The following is a 14,982-nucleotide window of genomic DNA, read 5'->3' as shown; positions in this document are numbered from 1 at the left end:
CAAGAGCAGCGCTGAGACGCTTCCTTGAGTTTACAAAGAAGGTATAAAAACCTCAATGACAAGTTTTAAGCATAGCCCTATTTAAGAGAACATTATAAACCTTAAATGGTTTTCAATGATTTCCAGCAAACTCAAGAGCAGGGCTGAAACGTTTCCCAGAGTTTACAAAAAGAAAAACTTACAAAGGAATACAAGATAAGCTGTTTAAGTTTCAAACAAACTGAAAAACAGGGCTAAGAGCTCCTGACTGCTGATGTTAAAGACCTGGGACCTGGCGTGCTTGTGTGGAATGGCCACCGGGGGCAGGAGGGGCTGCTGTTTTAGGGCGCCCATTTGGGGGTGATTTGGGGAAGGAGATTGGGTGGCGCAGGGTTAAAAACATGTTTTTCCACGGTGCATGTTTTAAGCATCATCATTATTGTATTTGTTCATATCCGACTGTTCTCCCCGCATGGGGACTTTAAGGAGGCTGACGGCTAAAGTAAGAACAGCCACAAACAGAAGGGGAAAAGCAATAGTTGAAAACAATTAAATGTTAACAGAATAGCTGTGCCTATATAAAAACATGCAGAATCGTAACAACGAGAACATCATAAACCCTGCTTAATGCCCTCCCCTCAGATGTCAATGGAATAAATAACTATCTGACTTTTGGAAGACACCTGCAAGGCTGTCCTGTAACTTCCTAATGATTGGTGCTTTCTTGTGTTTATAATATTTTGTTGGAAGCCGCCCAGAGTGGCTGGGGCAACCCAGTTGGATCGGGGGTTAAATAAATAAATAAATAAATAAAGAGGGAAGTCCAGGAGATCCTTTGAAATCTTGTTTCTGTGTTGTATGTTGGATAATTGACTGTAAAAGCTTGATCTGAAAAACCAAATACAGTGGTGCCCCGCAAGACGAATGCCTCGCAAGACGGAAAACCCGCTAGACGAAAGGGTTTTCCGTTTTTCAATGCGCTTCGCAGGACGAATTTCTCTATGGGCTTGCTTCGCAAGACGAAAATGTCTTGCGATTCTTGAGATTTTTTTCCGCTCCCCACCCCCTTTTTCTAAGCCGCTAAGCCACTAATAGCCTTTTAGCAGCTAATCCGCCAATCCCTTAAGCCTTTAATAGCCGCTAATAGCCGCTAAACCGCTAATAGCGCTAATCCGCTAAGCCGCTAATAGGGTTGCTTTGGAAGACGAAAAAACCGCTAGATGAAGAGACTCGCAGAACGAATTAATTTCGTCTTGCGAGGCACCACTGTAAATAAATACAGTGGTACCTCGGGTTAAGAACTTAATTCGTTCTGGAGGTCCGTTCTTAACCTGAAACTGTTCTTAACCTGAGGTACCACTTTAGCTAATGGGGCCTCCCACTGCCGCTGAGCGATTTCTGTTCTCATCCTGAGGTAAAGTTCTTAATCTGAGGTACTATTTCTGGGTTAGCGGAGTCTGTAACCTGAAGCGTTTGTAAACTGAAGCATCTGTAACCCGAGGTACCACTGCAATAATAATAATAATAATAATAATAATAATAATAATAATAATAATAATATGATTATCAGGATAGTATAAATAACAGTAATATTATGATTATGATTATCATCATCATCATCATCATCACAGCACCATCCTTTCTGTTATCCGAGAGGGACAGGGAGGAGCAAGAAGGCCTTGCAGAGCCCTGGGTTCCCTTCCAACTCTACAATTCTATAGTTCTAGCAGGGGCACCTGGGAGAGAGGGGGCTCACCTTGGCTGCTTGAAGTGGTGGTTCCCACTGCCGCCCCGGGTGGCCCCTCCTGAGCCCACCCCAAAGGCCTTGGGGCCGTGGTAGCCCCAGCTCTGCCCGCCAGAGCCGACGGCCGGGGACGCATCCCTGCGCTTGCCGCTGCCCGCAGCCTCGTGCAGGGCGCCGCTGAAGGGGGGTGGGGCCTTGGTGGCGGGCTTGTCCCTGCGCGAGGAGGACTTGGCGCTGGTGGCGTCGATGCCGCTGTCGCTGGAGCCCCCCTTGGCAAGGGGGTCCGGGTCGGCCTCGGCCGGGTCGGGCGTGTCGAACCACCGCTCGTCGCTGTGGCTGCTGGAGGCATTGCTGGAGAGTGTGTTGCTGCTGGAATGGCTGCTGGAGTACTGGCCCTCGCCCTGGAAGCGGGGAGAGCAAGGGCGTCAGGCCTGCGGAGGGGGAGGCCTCTGCGGGGAGGGGGTCCCCCCGCCAGCACCCACCCCAGCTCACCTTGGAGTGCCGGTTGGGAGAGTCCTTGCCCGCCACCTCCTGCCTGCTCGGCCGCTTGCTGCCAGATGGTGCCGCCGCTCTGGGCTGTGCCGGCACGTGCCAAAGAGGCTCTGCCAAGGTCAAAGGAAGCCGGGAGTCACACCTTCAGAAACAGCCCCTTGTACACACACACACACACCCCAGCCTGCCACATGCCCCAGCAACACAAATACAATGAGAGGCACAAATACAAGATGGGTGACACCTGGCTTGAGAGCAGTACATGTGAAAAGGATCTAGGAGTCTTGGTTGACCACAAACTTGACATGAGCCAACAGTGTGACGCGGCAGCTAAAAAAGCCAATGCAATTCTGGGCTGCATCAATAGGAGTATAGCATCTAGATCAAGGGAAGTTATAGTGCCACTGTATTCTGCTCTGGTCAGACCTCACCTGGAGTACTGTGTCCAGTTCTGGGCACCACAGTTCAAGAAGGACACTGACAAACTGGAACGTGTCCAGAGGAGGGCAACCAAAATGGTCAAAGGCCTGGAAACGATGCCTTATGAGGAACGGCTAAGGGAGCTGGGCATGTTTAGCCTGGAGAAGAGGAGGTTAAGGGGCGATATGATAGCCATGTTCAAATATATAAAAGGATGTCATATAGAGGAGGGAGAAAGGTTGTTTTCTGCTGCTCCAGAGAAGCGGACACGGAGCAATGGATCCAAACTACAAGAAAGAAGATTCCACCTAAACATTAGGAAGAACTTCCTGACAGTAAGAGCTGTTCAACAGTGGAATTTGCTGCCAAGGAGTGTGGTGGAGTCTCCTTCTTTGGAGGTCTTTAAGCAGAGGCTTGACAACCATATGTCAGGAGTGCTCTGATGGTGTTTCCTGCTTGGCAGGGGGTTGGACTCGATGGCCCTTGTGGTCTCTTCCAACTCTATGATTCTATGACACCAGACTGCCACATGCCCCAGTGACTTCCAATAATGGATTTCTGGCTGCTAGATCAGGCCCAGGGGAAGTCTGCAATCAGCATTCGAACACAAAACCCTCGGCCCTCCTGCGGCTTCCAGAAGCTGGCATTCGGAAGCGCAGATGGGTCCCGTGAGAGGGGCACCCTTCAGCCTGGTCCAAGGCGTGAGAGATGGCGCTGAGGCTCGCTGCTAGGGGGCGGGCATGACAGGCCTGAGCTTCCCTCATGAAGCCTCCTTCCCTTGCCCAGAGGCCAGGGCAAGTGCTGCCACCTCGGCCTCATGGGATGGGCTACTCCTAGGCCAGCACAGAGCTAGGAATGATTAATAATAATAATAATAATAATAATAATAATAATAATAATAATAATTTTTATTTATACCCCGCCCTTCCCAGTGCAGAAAACCGGGCTCAGGGCGGCTAGCAACAAATTTAAAACACTTAATTGATGCAACAAAAAACAGCATAAAATACAGTATAAAACGTGAATAACAATAAATTCAAAAATCAATTTAGGGGGAAAATCCATCCAATAAACATTAGATGATCACCAGGGCTAGCTGGCTAAATTAGTCCCATTTGGGCCGGCGAGGAGATCAGGGGAGAATTAGCTGTGGGATCCCAGAGCGGGTAATATTCATAAAAAGGGGAGGGGGAAGGAAGAGAAGGGAAATAAAAGATCAGGCTGCGTTCAAATGGAAAGCCAGGCAAAATAGCTCTGTCTTACATGCCTGACAGAAGGAGGCTAAATCCTGCAGGGCCCTGGTCTCATGGGACAGAGCATTCCACCGGGTCGGGGCCATCACTGAGAAGGCCCTGGCCCTGGCGGAGGATTATTTATCACATTTAGATCCCACCTTTCCCTCCAAGGAGATCAATGTGCCTTACATGGTTCTCCTCCCCTCCCCTTTATCCCCACAACAACCCTGTGAGGTTGGTTACATCCCCAAATCACCCACATGGGAGCAGTCTCAGCCGGCAGGGGACCGGGGGGGGGGGGCGGCAGGCAAGTGAACACCCCCTTCCTCCCAGCATCCTTAGATGGACCACCGGAAGCCTGCCCCAAATACCTCCCTCCCTCCTGCCCCATGGCTGCGTCCTCAGAAGGCCCAGGTCTCTCTAGGTGCACCAAAGGCAGCTATGAGACACCTGTCAGGGTTTCTTGAGCTGCGATTCCTGCATTGCAGGGGTTAGGCTAGATGACTTCTGGGGAGCCCAACTTCCCAATTTTACGATTCTATAAAGGGCTGAGCCCAGGCCCAGACAGAGGGGGGGCTATATAGGCCTCTGATTCCAAAAGGGGCTCGGTCAGCATTTTCATCTATATTTTCCATTTTGTCTTTATATGCAGATACGATTCAAGCCTTGAAATAAAATTATTTGTCAGCATAGCTTTTGTGAAAATTATTTATATACTGACTTATTTATAAGACTTCAGTTATCCCCAGGGTAAAAAAAAGGGGGGGGCCAGTATACCTGAAGGTGCGTCTCCACCCCCATTGTTCTGCCCGGACGCTGAGGTCCAGCGCCAAGGGCCTTCTGGTGGTTCCCTCATTGCGAGAAGTGAGGTTACAGGGAGCCAGGCAGAGGGCCTTCTCGGTAGTGGCACCGCCCTGTGGAACGCCCTCCCATCAGATGTCAAACTACCTGACATTTAGAAGACATCTGAAGGCAGCCCTGTTCAGGGAAGTTTTTAATGTGTGACATCTTAGTGTATTTTTGGTCTTTGTGGAAGCCGCCCAGAGTGTCTGGGGAAACCCAGCCAGATGGGCGGGGTACAAATAATAAATTATCATCATCATCATCATCTACCTGGCCTGGGCCTCTGCCTGGCTCTACAAGGCCCTGGCTGAGCCCAACTCAGTCCCACAACCCGCCGCCCCCCCCCCCCGGAAATCCCGCTCCCCCTTACCAGGCTTGGGCCTCTCCATGGTGCTCTCCTGGCTGGCCACCCCCCCGGAGGAAGAGCAGGAGTCGCCGTTGGAGGCCGCCTCGTGGGCATAGAGGGGGTCGAAGGGCATCAGGGGCCGCTGTGCTTGTGGGGCTGCATACCTGTGTGTGGAACTGGGAGAGAGAGAAAGGAGAGGAGGAATGAGGCAGGCGGCAGCTCAAGAAGGAAAACTGAGGCGGGGGGGGGGGAGTAACACCACCCAGCCTGCCTCCCGTTCATTAGCAGGTTTTAAAAATACCAAATTTGTGGCGGGGGGAGGAGAGGGAGGGAGGGGAATGAAGACGCGTAGCGCTCCTCAGTTCCGTGGCCCAGGCAACGGAGGCACAGCCCAGAAAGAGATGGAGGCTCAGCATACAGCCCCCTAACCACCATTCTCCAGCCCCACATGTCCCCCCAAAGCAGCAACGCTCCACGGCCAGACCTCTCTGGGCAGGCGCTGCAGCGGAAGACTCAAGTCAAGTGCCAGGCCAGAGGAAGAAGATGCCCTCTTCCCCAGTCAGGTGGGCAGGGGGCAGCAAGGACAGCCCACCCCCCAGACCCTCCCCCTCTCTCCAGCTTCAGAAGGCGAGAGAGCAAGGAGAGGTGGCCGCAGGGCCCGGGTGCTGAGGCCGTGACTGGTGCCCTGCGAGGGTCCCCATTGCACCAGGCGTGCCAGCCGACGTCTAATGCCAACCAGGCCGGATGAAGTGGCAGCAACAGATCCCTGGGGAAAGGCAGAGGATGCTTCTCTCAGGCACCATGCCATGATGCCAGCCAGCACCTCAAGCTCAGCCTGCTGCCCCTTCCTGGCTCAACCCTTTCACTGCCCTCCCCGAAGCGGCCCAGCGCATGCCAGGGTGACCCATCGCTCCTCCACACGCCAAGCGCTGCCCGTCTGGCTAATGCCCCCCACCTCAGCAGGACCTGCGTCCCTTTGTGCTCAGGGTGGGGTCTGGCACCGAAGCATCCGAGCGTTTTCCACGGAGTCGCCGTGAAGTGGAACGAAGAGGGAAAAAAGGAGAAGGCGGGTGCAAAACGCCCTTTCCCAACCCCAACACCTCCACCCGCCCACTTCGCAGGGTATCACAAGGTGCCAGCCAAACCTTCTCTGCCACTTGGCACCTTTTTGTCACACGTTGGAGCGCTAAGAAAAACGCTGTGCAAGCGAGGACGTCGCTGTTAACAGGTAGGTGCCTCTGCAGCCTTGTTACTTCTTGTCCTGATTTTGTTCGCAGCTGCTTGCCATGCGGAGTGATGGGTGAAGCCCCTGCCCTGCTGCCCCCAAACCCACCTGGCGAGATATGGGGGGGGGGGGGGGGAGAATCTTCTGCTGCCTGGGAACGAAGGCCAGAGCGCCCAGGACTGGGGTCCCAAACTCTCTCTGCGCTGAGAATCGAACCCTCTGCCCCTCTTCCACACTCCCTGCAGGGCCTTGCCCAGTTGCCACCTGAGATGTGCAGAGACCCCCTTGGGGTAGCCCCCCCCCCGTGCCTACCTTTCCGGAGATGGCTTGTAGCGGGCGTAGGCCGCCCCCGCTGCTGCCCCCGAGGAGCCTGGCATGGAGAAGCTGCCCGAGGGCTGGCGATAGGACAGGATCCTCTCTGTCCCAGGCTGCGAGGAAGAGAGCGCTGGGGGGGTCTCTGGGAAGCTCACTGGCCTGGCGGGGGGGGGGGGAGGGCAGAGAGAGAGAGAGAGAGAGAGAGAGAGATGTATCAGGAAAAGGAACTTGAGTGCTCTCCCTGGTGCCCAGCAGCGCCTCGGCAGGCAGCTCCGCACATGTGCCTGACGCCAGAGCTTCTTCCGAACATCCTCAGCAGAGATAATGGAGCAATTAGTCAAAGGGGGGGGGGGGGAGGCAATGGGAGAAGGAAGTCATGACCCACAGGGCACATGCGCTCTGCGGCAGGACCGTCCAAAGGGCACTGGCAGGCAGGGAGCGCCGCCAGGAAGCTCCAAAGATGTCGGATGCAGCAGCAGCAACGGGAGGGCGAGGCTGCCAGGGGGTGGGGGGGAGAAAATGAGCAAGCCAAGCGCCCCCCCCATGCCCGACCATCCTCCTCCTCCTCCTCACCTCTTGCCATGCAGGGGCTGGGGCTCTCGGTAAGGGGCCACGGCGCTCTGCTTCGGGGTCCTGGTCAAGGACTGGGACTGGCCGTGGCTCGGCTGCGAGGAGCCGTGGGTGGCAGAGCTGCTCCACTGCCAGGCGGAGTTGCTGCGGTAGGGGGGCCGGTAGCCCACCGGCAGGCTCTCCTGCTCCCCCTTGGCCTCCAGGGTGCTCATCTTGAAGGACTCGGCCCAGCCCCTGCAGAGGGAGAGAGAGCAGAGCAGAGGCGCACTGAGCAAAGCTCTCCACTGTCCACAGTGTGGTGGAGAGCCAGTGTGGCGTAGTGGTTAAGAGCGGTGGACTCGTAATCTGGTGAACTGGGTTCGCTTCCCCGCTCCTCCACATGCAGCTGCTGGGTGACCTTGGGCCAGTCACACTTCTCTGAAGTCTCTCAGCCCCACTCACCTCACAGAGTGTTTGTTGTGGGGGAGGAAGGGAAAGGAGAATGTTAGCTGCTTTGAGACTCCTTCCGGTAGTGATAAAGCGGGATATCAAATCCAAACTCTTCTTCTTCACATGGCATGGGGTTGGGCTGGATGACCCTCCGCACCCCTTCCGACTCTTCCTTTAGAGCAGCGGTTCTCAACCTGTGGGTCCCCAGATGTTGTTGGGCTACAACTCCCATCACCCCTGAGCTCTGGCCTTGCTAGCTAGGGGTGATGGGAGTTGTAGTTCAACAACAGCTGGGGACCCACAGGTCGAGAAAGGCTGCTAGAGACTTCGAAGTTGGCCCTCATGGCCTCCACCAGGTCCTAACCCTAACCCTAAGAACCCAGGAATTGTGATAGACTGCCTCTGGACCTGGAGGCTCCACAATAACATGTAAGAAGAGCTTGGCTGCTGGATCAGACCCAGACTCCTGTTTTCACAGGGGCCAACCGGATAACGCCAAGGTAAACCTGCAAGCGGGATCCAATCACAAGAGCCCTGTCCCCATCTCCTGTGACTTCCAGCAATTAACACTCAGGAGCATCGCTGCCTCCAGCTGTGAAGGCACAGCATAGTCATCCTGGCTAAGAGCCATCGACAGCCCTCCCCTCCTCCTCCATGGATTTCTCACATCCCTGGCTCCTGTGGGAGGGAGTTCCACAGTCCAACACTGAGCTGCATGAGGAAGGACTTTCGGTTACCTGAGTCATGCACACGGCAGGGGCTGCCAAGATGTGTGGCTTATGAAACACGGAGAGAGACATGTGCTCAGAGAGATGGTGGGGAGCTGTGCTCATTGAAACCCCCCCCCCAAAAAAAACCACATGCTTTGCAGCTCCGATCCTCCAATGGCCTGATGTTAAGAACTTCCATGCAATTCTCGGAAGCAAAGAATCACGCTGAGTCAACCTTTGCAAAGACCTTTTGCCATGACTCACGCTACACTCCCCCCATCCAGCACGTGTCTCTGGGCTGCCCTCCAACTCCAAAAGGAGGAGCCCCTCTTTTCTGGCTCTCTCTTGGGAGAGACCACAGGAGGGTTCAAGGCCAGGGGCCACCTCTGCACCAAACCAGAACATCCAGGCTGGATTTCAGAATGGGAGGGACAGCCTCCAGGCTCCGTGGGATTGATGAAGACACCCACCCACCTCGTGATGGGCCTCCCCTGGCCAGGTGGGTCTGCACCCACTCCTCTGGGGTGCTACTGTTTGCTCGGGGGGGCCACAGCACGCGGAGCTGCAGATTTCACTCACCCAGGCAAGTCTCTAGCCAAAGCCAGCATCTGATTCCTTCCTCCGCCAGCTGGATCTCCAAAAAGCAGTGCTGGGAACGCTGAAGTCATTGGCAACAAGCCTTGGCAGGGGGAGCCCCCCCCCCGCAACACCTAGCGCCCGAGCCGGCTTCAAGGGCCCAACAGCACCACCCCACTCAAATTTCAAGGCCTCCAATACCTGCCTCTGCTGTGGGAGCCCCACTGCCCGCCCCCTTGGCTCCGTGGAGTGGAAGGGCAAGCAGCCACCTCGGTGTCAGTTCAGCCATTGTGCTCGTGCGCTCCGTTCGGCACCGGCAATTTGGTTGGGGGGGCGGGAGGAGGGCGGACGTGCCGGCAAGCCGAGGGGTGCCTCAACTTGCTCTCGCAACCACACCTGGCGAATCAGGCAGGAAGCTGGAGAGGCCAAGGGCACAGCTGGGGCTCGCTGAGGATGCTACTTAACTCTTTGCAGGCTCTTTGCATCCGCCTCCTCTAGAGGAGATGAGTAAGAGCAGCCCACTCGCAGGCGGGAGCGGAAAGGGGCCGCGCAGGGTGGAGAACGTCCCAAAAAGGGGAGTCTGGGGAAAGCCAGCGTGAAAGGCTCGCCGTCCTCACCCCAGGCAGCCTTGCAAATGCAGCTTTTCGCATCCAAAGCGCTTAAAAAACAGGAACCGCAAAGCTCCCTTGCTGTGGAATTCCCTCCCCGCAGCTTCCGGCCGGATGCTGAAGTCACACCTGAGATGCGTGATTGCAGGACGCACCCTCTTCCCATGGCCATTATTTGTTCTGGCTGCTTTTAATTCTGGGTTTTAAAGTGCCGTGAGCTGCCCTGGGGACGTGCAAGTAATAAACCTGTGAACAACGACAACAACGACAACACTAATGTTTACTGATGGGAGGCTGAGTCGGCGACCTGCCTGTGGTCAGCTGTGGCATGCAAAGCCAGAAGCCCCCCTAGCCTCACCCCCACAAAGGCTCCATGTGTAAAACTCTTCCTCACAGCTTGGCCATGCTGGCAAGAAGCGTTCGGATGCTGTTCAGCTCAGGATCAATGTCAAGAAGAAAAAAAAAAAAAAGAAAAAAAAAAGAGGACAATGGCTTAAGAACCAGAAGTACCGTGTTTTTCACTCCATAAGACGCACCCTTTTCTTCCTAGAAAGTAAGGGGAAATGTCTATGCGTCTTATGGAGCGGATGCCTGGTCCCTGGAGCCGAATTGCCCAGGGGCGAAAAGCAGATCATGCAATGGCGCAAAAACATGGTTACAAAGCACGGATCCACATGGATTCTCAGGATTTTTGCATTGGGCTACCCCAAACTCACCGTCAAGTCACATGTTTGTGGCCACAGCATGAACCACAAAAATCATACATCCGCTGTTTCGTTCAGAATATTTTTTTTTTCTTGTTTTCCTCCTCTAAAAACTGGGTGCGTCTTATGGTCAGGTGCATTGTATGGAGCGAAAAATACAGTAACTCCATCTCTACCCCCCACGACTTTGGGACGTCTCGCTCACCGGAATAAGAGTAGGTTCAGCAAGAAACAGGACATCTACCACTGGTCTTGCAACGGCTGTCCCCAAGCATCCTCTGACTACAACCTGGGAGAGATGATGCGCAGGGGCCGGGCTCTGTGCAGCCCCCCCCCGACCCTGCACTTGAGCCGGGGACTGTTCCCTCCTGCTCTGGCGACTGGGAGGCCAGGAGCGGATCTGAATCCTGAAGCGACATCTGAAACGGCTCCTCACTCTCCTCCCCCAGACCCCTCAGGCGCAAAACAGCTGTATGCCGGCATGGTTACGCTCCAGCAATGCAGGGTGCGGCCCAGATTCCCCCCCCCCCCAGGGAGCCCTCATTCCTAAGCAATGCAGTCAGTCCTGAGTAGGGTGTCGGCACACCCGTCCTCGCTCTCTGTTAGCCTCTGCTCCCGGGAAACGGGCGGAAAGCATCGTCCCAAGACAGAATGGCCAAGCCTTTGGAAGAACAAGTTTTGTTGGAGGAGGACCAGCAAGGCTTCTTCAGGGTCAAGTCACAGAATTCTAGAACTGTAGAGTTGGAAGGGAACCTACAGTCATCTAGTCCAACCCCCTGCAGTGTCTAACCTGAAGGAGTGTCTCCACCCCCATCATTCAGCCTGGACACTGAGGTCCAGCTCTGAGGGCCTTCTGGCGGTTCCCTCTCTGTGAGAAATGAAGCTACAGGGAACCAGGCAGAGGGCCTTCTCGGTGGTGGCTCCCGCCCCGTAGAACGCCCTCCCATCAGATGTCAAGGAAATAAATAACTATCTGACTTTGAGGAGACATCTGAAGGCAGCCCTGTACAGGGAAGTTTTTAATATTTGATGTTTTATTCTGTTTTTAATCTGTTGGGAGCAGCCCAGAGTGGCTGGGGAAACTCAGCCAGATGGGTGGGGGTATAAATAAACTATGATGATGATGATGATGATGTTCTATAAGCTTAGGGATGCGGGTGCTGCTGTGGGCTAAATCACTGAGCCTAGGGCTTCCCGATCGGAAGGTCAGCGGTTTGGATCCCTGCGACGGGGTGAGCTCCCATTGCTTATTCTCAGCTCCTGCCAACCTAGCAGTTCGAAAGCAAGTCAAAGTGCAAGTAGATAAATAGGTACCACTCCGGCGGGAAGGTAAATGGTGTTTCCGTTTGCTGCTCTGGTTTCACCAGAAGCGGCTTAGTCATGCTGGCCATATGGCACGGAAGCTGTCTGCGGACAAACGTCGGCTCCCTCGGCGTATAGAGTGAGATGAGCGCCGCAACCCCAGAGTCGTCCGCGACTGGACCTAATGGTCAGGGGTCCTTTACCTTTACCTTTTTAAGCATATGGAAAGGGATGAGGCAGGAAGTACTGTGTACTTAAGACTCTCCAAAAGCCACTGATCCCTCACCAAAGACTCTTAAGTAAGCATAGCAGACACAGATTAATAGGAGAGGGCCTGTCACGGGACTCAGCTCTACAGCTGCAAATAAAACGTTGTGTGTTGTAAAGTGCAATAAGCAAATGTAACACTAGATGGCGATCGGTAGCCTTATGGCAAATTCAATACATTTTTCAATGGGGGGGGGGGGGAAGCATTTCCACAGCGTTTTTTTATATGTGTCTAGATTCCACTATGGACTGGTAAGTGGTTAAGGAACAGGAGAACCAGAGAACAGGATGGAGGTATCCGGAAAATCCCTCAAGCGTCGCTTGGGCCTCTGCTTGCTAACTTGTTCACAAATGACCTGGAGTTGGAGGAGCGCAGGAAAGGGGGAAAATTTACAGATCACATGCAGGAACAAAAAGGGATCACGAGGAATTGAAACTAGAGTAATGGGAAGCCCATTGGCTCAAGATATTTCCTCACTTGGCATGCGTTTAGGGGGAGCTGGAAATGGCAGAGACTGACCAGGAACGAGGTCGTGGGGTTGTACTGAATTAGCAAAATCCAAACGTTGACCCAGCCATTCTGACTTCCGTGCACAAAGCTTATTGCAGAGATTAGATGGTAGTCAGTATTTATTGAGTCTTTATCTTTACTGAGCCATTTGCTCTGATTGGTTTATGGGGCGCTTAGACAACACTGGGGGGACGCGGGTGGCGCTGTGGTCTAAACCACAGAGCCTAGGGCTTGCCAATCGGAAGGTCAGCGGCTCGAATCCCAGCGACGGGGTGAGCTCCCATCGCTCAGTCCCTGCTCCTGCCAACCTAGCACTTCGAAAGCACGTCAAAGTGCAAGTAGATAAATAGGTACCACTCCAGCGGGAAGGTAAACGGCGTTTCCATGCGCTGCTCTGGTTCGCCAGAAGCGGCTTAGTCATGCTGGCCACATGACCTGGAAGCTGCCTGCAGACAAATGTCAGCTCTCTCGGCCTATAGAGCGAGATGAGCACGCAACCCCAGAGTTGTTCACGACTGGACCTTACGGTCAGTGGTACCTTTAGACAACACTGAGCCTCCATCCTGCCTCTTTCCTGATTTCTAGGTTTCCCCTCATCGCTCATCCACCCACCCCACATTTCTCAATGCATTTCTCTGTCACTTTCCAAACTGGAAGAAGTCTCTTTAGAAACATGGATCTGTTGCGCTAGGGAGACAAAGGCCACAAGACACCCAGACTCCCCTCTCCTTGCTGCTCCACCACTTGGGGCAAGGGGTGAGGTCGAGCGACCACCTCCCCACACACCCTGAAACCTCCTGGGCCTGCAGCAACTGGGACCTTAGGGTGAAGGCTGGGCAATTAATAAAAACCATAACAGCAAACAGTTAAAGGTAAGGGTAAAGGGACCCCGACCATTAGGTCCAGTCATGGCTGACTCTGGGGTTGCGGCGCTCATCTCGCTTTATTGGCCGAGGGAACCGGCGTACAGCTTCCGGGTCATGTGGCCAGCATGACTAAGCCGCTTCTGACGAACAAGAGCAGCGCACGGAAACGCCGTTTACCTTCCCACCAGAGTGGTACCTATTTATCTACTTGCACTTGGAAGTGCTTTCAAACTGCTAGGTTGGCAGGAGCAGGGACTGAGCAACGGGAGCTCACCCCATCGCTGGGATTCAAACCGCCGACCTTCTGATCGGCAAGTCTTAGGCTCTGTGGTTTAACCCACAGAGCCCAGGCCTAAATGGATATGTTGCTTGAGGCAGAACTGAGCGTCCACTGCAACATCAGCCACAAGCCTTACCCATCACTCACGGGGACAGCAATGGAGACCCAGGGGCCACCCAAATGATGACTCCAACTCCCATCAGTCCCAGCCAGCATGGCCAATATGGGAGCTGTAGTCTAACTGATCGCCGAAGAATTGATGCTTTTGAATTATGGTGCTGGAGGAGACTCTTGAGAGTCCCATGGACTGCAAGAAGATCCAACCTCTCCATTCTGAAGGAAATCAGCCCTGAGTGCTCACTGGAAGGACAGATCCTGAAGCTGAGGCTCCAAGACTTTGGCCACCTCATGAGAAGAGAAGACTCCCTGGAAAAGACCCTGATGTTGGGAAAGATGGAGGGCACAAGGAGAAGGGGACGAGAGAGGACAAGATGGTGGGACAGTGTTCTCGAAGCTACCAGCATGAGTTTGACCAAACTGCGGGAGGCAGTGGAAGACAGGAGTGCCTGGCTTGCTCTGGTCCAGGGGGTCACAAAGAGTCGGACACGACTCAACAACAGTCTAACTGAACTTCAGGATGGCCCTTCCTCCGGAGCAGGTGCGATCTCCTCCACCAGAGGCTGCACAAGCTGTTTGCCCGGGGCCCCCGAACCAGCCTCCTGCCTTGCAGATCAGGCACTGACAACACTGCCTCTAGCCCCTGCCAGCTCTGTGATGAGCAGCGGGAGCAAAAGCGTGCAAAAGGGGTCTATGCGAGGCCACCCGATGGGCATGGCTGCGTCCTCTTGGCACAACACAACAGTTTGGTGCAGAACAGACAGCTGCGTGGAGCCACAGGAGTCCTTTTGCTGCTGCCAGCCTGCCAGATGTTGGACGCAAAGGAAGGCCAACATTACCTGCGAGGGACGCCGTCCTCGTGCGGTGGGACGATGACCACCTTCACCGTCACAGAGGTGCGCAGCCAGTCGATCATCTGGTCGTGGCTGAGCGTGACCACGGCCACCTTGCAGATCTCCACCAGCCGGCTGCCCTGGCGCAGCCCCGCTTGCCAGGCAAAGCCGTAGTCCTCCACCTCGGCCACCGTCCCGTCAAACTTCACGTGGAAGCCCAGCTGCCCCAGCCCGTTCCTCCGCAGCGTCATCTCCACCGTCTCGCAGCCAGAGGTCATGACCTAGGGAAAGAGTCGGAAGGGGCAAAGAAGAGTGGAACCGTAAGGGACCCCAAGGGTCATCTAGTCCAACCCCCCGAATTGCAGGGATCACCCCTCAACGTCTGCTTAAGAAACTCCAATGAAGGATTGCACCCCATCTTCCAGTGGCAGACGGTGAAATTTTTTGTAGGGGAACAGTTACGGCCAGAGGCGCTGGTTTGCCAGGACACATGTGTGATGATGTCCCAATGTTCCACGTGTGAGCATCATGCCTCTCTCCCTAAGCTGGGCAGAAGCTTTCCAGGCTCTGGGAAGGAGGCACCAGGCTTTAACACTTCATTAATTTACTG

General features: G+C 54.5%; 1 protein-coding gene across 2 annotated transcripts in view; it reads right to left on the bottom strand.

Moving 5' to 3' along the window:
• SIPA1L3 (signal induced proliferation associated 1 like 3) overlaps nt 1-14,982 on the bottom strand; it is a 115,022-nt gene that overhangs the window by 27,576 nt on the left and 72,464 nt on the right. For both annotated transcript variants that reach the window (XM_083454707.1, XM_083454708.1), the window contains exons 9-14: nt 14,379-14,653; nt 7,173-7,403; nt 6,597-6,758; nt 5,084-5,235; nt 2,216-2,325; nt 1,736-2,124 (exon numbers count right to left, since the gene is read on the bottom strand). In XM_083454707.1, the coding sequence (XP_083310833.1) occupies nt 1,736-2,124; nt 2,216-2,325; nt 5,084-5,235; nt 6,597-6,758; nt 7,173-7,403; nt 14,379-14,653 (1,319 nt within the window). The remainder of the gene's footprint in view (nt 1-1,735; nt 2,125-2,215; nt 2,326-5,083; nt 5,236-6,596; nt 6,759-7,172; nt 7,404-14,378; nt 14,654-14,982) is intronic.

This window comes from Podarcis tiliguerta (genome assembly GCF_965153285.1).
Source record: "Podarcis tiliguerta genome assembly, chromosome: 8".
NCBI classification, from domain to species: domain Eukaryota; kingdom Metazoa; phylum Chordata; class Lepidosauria; order Squamata; family Lacertidae; genus Podarcis; species Podarcis tiliguerta.
This window is presented reverse-complemented; position numbering and strand designations above follow the sequence as displayed.